The 9,513-nt window shown below is 38.3% G+C and overlaps 1 protein-coding gene across 2 annotated transcripts; it reads left to right on the forward strand.

The window, feature by feature from the left end:
• Positions 1–806: 806 nt before the first annotated feature.
• anxa3b (annexin A3b) lies at positions 807–9,126 on the forward strand. 2 transcript variants are annotated; one of them, XM_081354783.1, is made up of 14 exons: positions 807–1,182; positions 1,624–1,668; positions 1,797–1,844; positions 1,940–2,027; positions 2,183–2,277; positions 2,367–2,480; positions 3,176–3,266; positions 3,353–3,432; positions 3,536–3,592; positions 3,758–3,851; positions 4,102–4,197; positions 4,560–4,618; positions 4,746–4,868; positions 8,711–9,126. In XM_081354783.1, the coding sequence occupies exons 2-14, from the start codon at positions 1,654–1,656 to the stop codon at positions 8,771–8,773; spliced, it is 1,023 nt and encodes a 340-aa protein (XP_081210909.1). In that variant the 5' UTR covers positions 807–1,182; positions 1,624–1,653; the 3' UTR covers positions 8,774–9,126. The 2 variants fall into 2 exon arrangements, with proteins under 2 accessions (XP_081210909.1, XP_081210910.1); XM_081354784.1 differs by having other exon boundaries at positions 1,057–1,190.
• Positions 9,127–9,513: the final 387 nt, after the last annotated feature.

Raw genomic sequence — 9,513 nt, forward strand, 5'->3', positions numbered from 1 at the left:
TGTTATTGATAGGCCTATTAATAAGCAGACAGTTTTAATACTCTATACTCTAATGAGAGTTAGTTGACATCAACAGAATGTCTAGGGCCATCAAAATACCGTGAATTGAGTTGTGCTCCATAAATAATTTTTTGTGTTTGTTAAGAGCTCATTTTTTATCACTCCCTCATATCTTTCCATGATGTTGAAGTGACTTTTCCAGCCCTCTATTCCATGTCTGCTTTTCCTGATGGATGGTAACCTGCTGTTGTTGGTTCTGTATGGAACGCTCATATGGTCAGTGGTTTCTGTGTGTCTTCTCATCTGTCTCTTTACGCTGTAGGATTCAAAAAGATGAGGGTGGCATGGAAAACAGACTGTGGAGACATCTTATACTTAATGTAATTTGCTTACATCTGTCTCAGGCTACTGTTTGTTGGGCTTGTAAAGATCACGGTGAGTTGTGATTGTTTCAAATGATTATTTAATGTATTTTAAATGGATATTTGTCTTTATTAGGGTTTTATTCAATATAGTTTTACATAGGACATGTGAGATCTTAAGTGCAGGACATGACATAACTTCCACAACTAAACTGGACAGGAAAGGACTAGCGAAATGGATTATGTTATGGCTGAATATTGTAGCCTACTCATGAAACAGTAACATTCATATTTGATGTTTCAGATTATGATTTTATGACTTTGTGCTTATGACTATCTGCTGGTCCTGGCAAAAGATTCAGCGTTGATAATGGCCAACAATCAGTCAACTTCCTTATTTCCACAGGAAATTATGAAATGTGGTTTAATTTGAGTTATAAAACTAACCGGATATATTTCTTGCTCGTTTTTCTTGCTCACGCGAGCCATGACTCAAACTCATAGATTAATCATAAAGTGTTGTCCTGCTGGGAACAGCTTTTTTTTTTTTCATTGGGGAGCAAATGCAAAGTCATACTATGAGCTGAAACTGTAGGCTACATTTTAACTAGTTTAGTCATCATATAGGCTGCATATGTGATGTTTGGCTCTCAGTTGTGGCCACGTAAACTGGCGTGAGACTCGCATTCCGGCCGAGCTCGTGGAGTGATCTCATTTTGATCTCATATCCTTTAGTGTTTGCGTTGGGTGTAGCCTGGTCACAGTAGTGAAAGGTGTGGCTTACAGTACACACAGAGACAGAGAGAGACGCTTCAGCAAGGTAAAGTTGTAAGTTTTGTTCCGAAATCTACTGAAATCAGTGTTTATGCCAACCGTGCAGTTCTTTACCTAGCTGCTAGTCGATTTTGATGTGTTTGTGTTACAATGCATGTGGCCAAGTATTCGTGTGTAAAAGACGCCAGAATCATCATGTTTTGTTGGGTTTGCTCTCAGCGAGCTCAGTGATGTTAACGGATTTTGTCATTCTGTAGTGAATCGCTTATAAAAATTGCATAAAATATAAACTTTGCTATGATACTATCGTGATCGGGACGTAATCCTCCATTTTGACCAAATTCATCATTATGTAAAGATGTACGCAGCGTTAGAATTAATGCAGCTTTACGCTTATGAAAACATTACCAAAGCTTTTGATTGTGATTAAAAAAAGAAGTTAATTATGTGCAATATAACAAATATAATTATTATCTTGTTGTTACAGAGCTAAAAACCCACCCACAAAACTGCAGCAATGTCTTCTGTATGGGTCAGTACAGTTGTTTGTTTTACTTTTGACACTTAATTTACTTTCTTCTTCTGAAAGTGTGTGTGTTTTTTTTTAAAGGAAGATAATAGTTTATTCTGAACATTTAATACTTTCTATTTTACTTTCAGGATGACTTGGATCTTCTCCTGGAATCCCCCTCCTCTCTGACTGTTACTGTAAGATTGTCATTGTATTTTAGTAGTTTTATACTGTCAATATTGTATTTGAGCATATTTATTTAGTTATCATCAGCGTGATCTGTTTTATTAAGTCAACAGCACGTGGCACGATTAAGGAGAAGCCTGGCTTTACTCCAGGGGAGGATGCTGCTGCTTTAAGGAAAGCCATTGAAGGCATTGGTAAGGAACTAACCTGAGTGTGAACTTACATTTCACATGTTCAACTGAGATGTTGAAATCCTGTTCCTATTTTTTTTCCCGCTGTCATTGACCTAATGTCAGAATGAGGAACTGTGTGTGTGTAAATGTGCATGTTTGCATTTTCAATTCTTCAGGTACTACTGAAAAGACTGTAATTGACATTCTGACTCAAAGAAGCAATGCCCAGCGCCAACTGATCTGTAAAGCATATCAGGACGCCACTGGAAGGGTAAAACACCATCGCTGACACACATTCCCTGTGCAAATGTTGCAAATAACTGTTGTCTGATGTTTAAACGCATATGTTTTTCATCTCAGACTCTTTGCGATGACTTGGAAGGAGATACACATGGAGATTTTGAAGATGTTTTGGTGGCCCTGATCACTCCTCCTGCTAAGTTTGACTGCCAAGAGTTCATGCGTGCTATAAAAGTACACAATCTTGTTTCTTTTTGACTTCTAATAGTTTAAATGTCTTAATTTGGACTTTATTTTGAATTGAACTACGATAAAGTCATTAGCTATGTTTCCATCCACCTATTTTTAAGCAAATTTTAGAGAGGGGTCTGTCTGCGTCCCGCAGTACTATCAAACCACGACCCTGCAAAATACACGCCTCCCGTGAAGAAACTAACGTGGATATCGTTGACTAAAACAATCTTTTGAAGTAAATTATGTTATGTTTCATCTATCAAATGTTTGTAAGACTATCTTATATTGCTTTCGAATCTCATGAAGTATTAAATAACAGCTAGTAAAACATAAATTATACTATCAAATTAATACAGACTCATGGTCATAAAAGCTAAAAACCTACCGCCCAAATCTAAACCTTACCCTAAACCTACTCTTTCCAAAAAAAAAAAAATTATTGTAGTTAATGAATTACTGAACTTTTTTTTTTTTTGAGAAGAAGCAAGCAACTTAAATTTTTATTAATGGTATTTTGTGCCAATTTGCCAGGGAATGATGATTTTGTTCTCCTAAGCACATGGGATGAAACTATGCTTTATCGCAACTATCGCAAATGTGTTATGCGAAATTTCAATTTGGCACATAAGTTGAATTTGCATCTTTGGATGGAAACATAGTGAAGTTCAATGCTAACAGAATGAGTTTCATCACAGGGTGCTGGTACAAACGAAAGCGTTTTGATCGAACTATTTGCATCACGCTCCAACCATCAGATCAAGGCTATGTGTGATGCATATTTGGCTGGTTTGTATCTTTTTATGTTACTTATTTCATTTGAGTTTTTTGGGGTACTTTGTCCCTTGGATCTCATTAAAATGTCTATTTTCCAGAAACCGGAAAACCTCTGATTAAAGACCTGAAATCTGAGGTGTCAGGGGACTTTGAAAAAACACTGTTGATCCTCGCTGAGGTTCAGTCAAATAATTTTTTTCAGTCCTGCATCATATTTAAATTCATTCAAATGAGTTATGCAGCTGTCATGCCTTCAATTTGTTTGTCTTTCTAACTAAAAGGGCAAGAGGGATGAAAGTACCAATGTGGACGTGGCAAAAGCTAAACAGGATGCTAAGGTGAAGTGAAGACACTTTTGCTGATCTTTGTCAGTTGTTTAACCCCAACTAAATGCATCAAATGAAAAACCAAAATGTCCCAAGAAAGGCTGTATCCTTCCCTTCAAAATGGCGGTAACCATGGGGCGATTTTCTGTTATATCTACACTTGTTATTTTTGTGCAGATCTTGTACGAAGCGGGAGAGAAAAAGTGGGGAACCGACGAGAGCAAGTTTATCGACATCCTCTGCCACAGAAGCGTTCCTCAGCTCAGACAAAGTACCTCCTGCTGGCTTAGACAGCATCATATCCCTCATTTTATATGATGCAGAAATTAATATAAAGCATTTGTAGTAATTTTGAAGGAATTGGTAAACTGAATGTGAAAGTGATATAAATTGAAGGAATTGTAAACTAAATGTGAAAGTGATATAAATAGAATTGAAAGGAATAATGTGGTTTCAGAATCACCCTCTGTTCCTGTTTACTCTCATCTGTGTGACCTTTGTTTCAAATCTTTTTCTCTCAGCTCTGGTTGAGTATAAGAGTCTGAGTGGAAAGACCCTTCAGCAAAGCATTGAAGGGGAGATGTCTGGAAGACTCGAGGATATTCTGGTGGCTATAGGTGACATTATAAAGAATATACAGAACACTTTTTTCCATTCCACTTCGCTACTTTTTTTATTGTTTTTCAATGTAAATGCTTCAGACGGATGTGTTTGATCGCTGCACTCGTGTCTTTTGCAGAGTCTCGCACATGACACGGTGGTCATGCGGCGCTCAAGTTTAAATAAGTTAAACTTTTAAAAAACACGTCTCTATACCTTGCATTTTTGTTTCGCTTCACTGACCTGAAACTTGAGTGAACGGCCCCATACTCTTCCTCATGCAATGCATGCGTATTTGAAAATTTTATTTATTATATTTTATTGTTACATGCTGTATATTTCCACTTGAAAAATCTAATTGAAAATGTCTCTGCTTTAGTGAAATGTGTGAAGAGCGTCCCAGCATACCTCGCTGAGCGTCTTTATAAAAGCATGAAGGTTAGAACTGTAATCCTGTAATTGCTTCCCAATTTTTACCACATTACAGTGAAACATGATTCCATAATGACTCTACAACAAAGCAAGTAATCATATTTTTTGAACAGAAACTTGTTCTTGTTTTCAGGGTGCTGGAACAACTGAATCCACCCTTACTAGAATCATAGTGAGCCGTTCAGAGGTCGACCTGCAGGACATCAAGACAGAATATAAGAAGCTGTTTGGCTGTTCCTTATACTCTTCCATTGAGGTAAGAAGCATGAGAAGCATTAAAGGGTTAGTTCACCCAAAAATGAAAATTCTGTCTGTAATTACTCACCCTCATGTTGTTCCAAACCCGTAAGACCTTCGTTCATCTTCGGAAAACAAATTTAAGATATTTTTGATTAAATCTGAGCGCTGTCTCACTCCTCCATAGACTTCTAAGGGACTGAAACTTGCTGGACCAGAAAAAGTTATTAAAGAGATTGTTAGAAAACTTTTTGCGCGCTAAAAACAAACAAAAATACCGACTTTATTCCACTATTCATTTCCTTCTCTCTGGGCCTTCGAGAGTTCACGTAGTGTTTTTGCGCAGCACGTCAGTGTTGCACGTCACCATGTAGGCTCACTATTGGCCGACGCTGGTCATGTGTGTGACGTGCTGCGCAAAAACACTACGTGAACTCTCGAGGCCCAGAGAGAAGGAAATGAATAGTGGAATAAAGTCGGTATTTTTGTTTTGTGTTTAGCGCGCAAAAAGTATTCTCGTCGCTTGATAAACTTAAGATTAAGCCACTGGAGTCACTTGGACTATATTAACGATCTCTTTAATAACTTTTCTGGGCCAGCAAGTTTCAGTCCCTTAGAAGTCTATGGAGGAGTGAGACAGCGCTCAGATTTAATAAAAAATATCTTAATTTGTGTTCCGAAGATGAACAAGGTCTTACGGGGTTGGAACAACATGAGGGTGAGTAATTACTGACAGAATTTTCATTTTTGGGTGAACTATCCCTTTAAATGAGAACTTATGAGTCTAGAATGTCTTTGTCCGAAATCCTTTTTGTTCCTTCACTTAAATGCTGAGAATTGATTTACACCTTTAGTAACATGTGAATGCCTCGCTTGACCAGGGTCTGAAGATGATTTACAGAGGAAATGATTGACATCCTCAGTGGAAGGAACTGGTGATCAGTCCCACCATAAACTAAGGACCGGATTGGTTGCGAGGCTGCCTTTAGGGTGTGGGGTAGGGTTAGGGGTTAGTTTCTGTTGTAGCAGTGTGTACAGGGATTGGACCATGAAACTGAAACACTGGCCAATATAGTGTTGGAGGTTTCATGCCTATATATGCGTGGCCAATCTTTACTGATTTTACATTCCATCAGTAAGAGCTGAGTGTGAAGGTTAAAGGGATAGTTCACTTTGAAATAAAATGTTAGTATGTTTTAGCTTACCTCAAGGGCATCCAAGATGTAGGTGTCTTTGTTTCCGCAGTAGTTTCAATTTTGATATTTTTAGGTCAAACCGTTCTTGTCTGTCAGTCATATAATTCAGGTCTATGGTCACTGTCTCAAAGAGCATGCACAGTCCAAATTAAAACAATTCCCCATCGTCCAAATTAAACAATTCCCCATCGTAAATACAAATTGATGGCCTAAGACACGAAATGAGCGGTTTGTGTGAGAAAACAAACAGTATTTATATCGTTTTTACCTCTTATACACAGCCACGTCCAAGTGATCTGATGGCGCGCGCGCATCCTGGTGTGTGACGTGTGCGCAGACTGGTGCATAGATATATACACTAGATGTCGCCTTAAAGACATTCATTCCAATGAACTGCCGTAGACAAGGCGACTTCTAGTGTATATATCTATGCACCAGTCTGCGTACACGTCACACAGCAGGATGCGCGCGCGCCCTCAGATCACTTGGACGTGGCTGAGTATAAGAGGTAAAAACGATATAAATACTGTTCGTTTTCTCACACAAACCGCTCGTTTTGTGTCTTAGGCCATCAATGTGTACTTACGATGGGGAATTGTTTAATTTGGACGATGGGGAATTGTTTTAATTTGGACTCTGTGCATGCTCTTTGAGACAGTGACCATAGACCTGCATTATGACCTGAAAATATCAAAATTGAAACTACTGCGGAAAAAAGACAACTACATCTTGGATGTCCTTGAGGTAAGCTAAAACATACCAAAATTTTATTTCAAAATGAACTATCCCTTTAAATTAGCAGAGCAATTGCACAGCTGTACATAAAATATTGCAATCCACACAACATAATGGGAGATATATCAGAGTTCAAAAGAGAACACCTTGTTGGTGTGTGTTTTGTTGGCTCATCTGTGACCAAGGACAGCAAGTCCCTGTGGAGTGTGAAGAGCTGTGGTATCCAGGGTAATGTTGGCATACCTCCACGAAGGACGAATCGCATCCAACAGGAGTAACTGTCGATGCAAGAGGAAACTCTCTGAAAGGGATATCCAGATATTAACCCGGATTGTATCCAAAAAACAAAACCACAGCTGTCCAACTCACTGCAGAATTAAATGTGCACTGTTCAACCACACCTGTTCGTCAGAAGCTCCACAGAGTCAATATTCAGGGTCGGGCTGCTATAGCCAAACCTTTGTTTACTCATGCCAATGCCAAATGTCAATTTCATTGGTGCTAACAGTTCAAATCTTGGGCTGTGGACAATGAGAAACATGTATTTTCTTGTATTTGAGTACACCTTCACTGCCTTTCCCACATCCGTGGGATTTACGATGCAGAGAGGCTTAAAATCCGGACTGTTGCTGCCCAGTGATGGTTTGGACTGCAATATCAAGCCCTACTGTCCTTGATGGACGTGACACTGCCAAGGACTACCTAACCATTCTGCAGGACCATGCACACCTGATGGTTCAAACATTGTACCCTGAAGGAGGTGCTGTGTATCAGACACAGCAAGACTTCACTTGAAAGTGAAGTTGAACATCTCCCATGGCCTGCACAGTCACTAGATCTAGATATTCTTCAGCATCTTTGGGGTATTTTGGAGGAGCAAGTCAGAAAACATAGTGACTTGGCCACTGTTCATGGAGAGGAATGGCTCAAATGGCCACTGTGTGTGAAGGGCTTGTTACCACTGTCATTCCCAAAATGAATTGATGTTGTATTGGCTGCAAGACCATTGGTCTTAAACCAGGTGTTTGTTTCATTGAGCAACCCTGTACCTTAAAAAAAAAACATTGCTCGTTTAGGGGCAGGTTACACAACGTTTCAACTAAAAACTGAATTTACACGCCATAAACAGCGTTTGGTGGCCTGAAAATGCGAATTTTTTTAAAACAGATTTTAAAGTGCTAGTTATTGAAAACGATACTGTTATCGTACAAAAATACGAAATTGTAAAAATAGTGACTTCACGCGAATGTGTATTACGCGTTCAGTCAATAGGCTTAGTGTTTCTTAACAAAGTGACATCGCTATCTACTGGCCTGATATGAATAATGCAGCGTTTTTAATCGTTTTCAGGGATCCCTGTGAACGGGATTGTTTTGACAACAGCGTCGTCTGTACGCAAAAAACGCAAAGGAAAAACGTTTCTGTTTTTAGTACTTCGTTGATGTGTAAAAATACCCTTAGTCAAAACTACAACTGAACAAACATGTAAAGTAGGACCTTCCCAGAGGACTTGAAGGCAGCATGTGACTGAGCATCTTGAAGAGGTTCATAAATTGAATTTGCTAATTGAATTTGAATTTGACTGCATGAAAACAACCTAAGCCATGTTGATTTTACTGAGGTTCTTTGTAACATCGTACAGCAGCGTTCTTTCAGCAGATTTGATCCGCATGTGTGCCTCTACACACCCTCTGTTAGACCATCAAACATGCTTTGCACTGCGTTTCTTTGTTTGTCCCCTTTCCGTTGTTTATTTTACCTTAGTTGCTATTTCCCTTCAGCTTGCCTCTTCCACTCTAAAACCAGTGCTTTTTAACAAAGATACTAAACGTATTTCTAAATAATAAATGTTCTAAATTTTTAGCAAGTGCAGTATGATGTTTAATGTCAGTAGTCACATAAATGATCTCATCTTATTTTTTTATTGTAGTCTGAAGTATCTGGGGATTTTTGCCAAACCCTCCTGAAGATCTGTGGTGAAGATGGCAAATGAATGTATTCAGCACAAATCCTTCGTAACAGAAGACATCACCGCAGAATTGCCATAATGTGAAAGAATGTCCAAATATATTTCTTTTATTAAAATATTAATAATAAATCAGAGGAGCTTTATGAAATGTATTTCTTGTACTAACTTTTTTATAGTCATAGATAACTTGTATACTTGGTAATATAATAACCTTAATCTAACGCGAATGACAAATTTAGTTCCAGAATCTACATTTTGATGTGTCAGGACTTGATTACATTTTGTTTCTGCATTGTGAAATAATAGCTGACAGTGACTGAAGAATGAATAAAGTCAATAAAGTGAAATGCCATTTTGCTTTTTGAAATATTGTCTTCAATGTGTAGTTTTGTCCTTGATCCAGCAGGTGGCAAGAAGTACATGTTTATGGTAGCCTAGTGGTCAACAATTAAAATCTCTTGGGATTTCATGAATGGGATGAGCATTTAAGTGAAGCGACTGCTCATTTTGTCTCGTCACTCACTCATAAGTACATAAAACTACAATTAGAATGACATTTGGTCTCAATTCTGATACTGGAATTAGGCTTTCATCCTCATTTTTGGATTATTACTACCTAATCCCCAAAACAATGCAGATTGTCATGAGAAAGTAGTGTATGCAGATGCTGGTAAAACACACAAAAGATTCTTAGCCTCTTTTACCAATAAGGATGCCACTGATAAGATTTGTAACATGTTTTAATTTGCTCTAGAGCATCTGTG

The sequence above is a fragment of the Scardinius erythrophthalmus genome (assembly GCF_964197995.2).
Source record: "Scardinius erythrophthalmus genome assembly, chromosome: 23".
Taxonomy (NCBI): Eukaryota; Metazoa; Chordata; class Actinopteri; order Cypriniformes; family Leuciscidae; genus Scardinius; species Scardinius erythrophthalmus.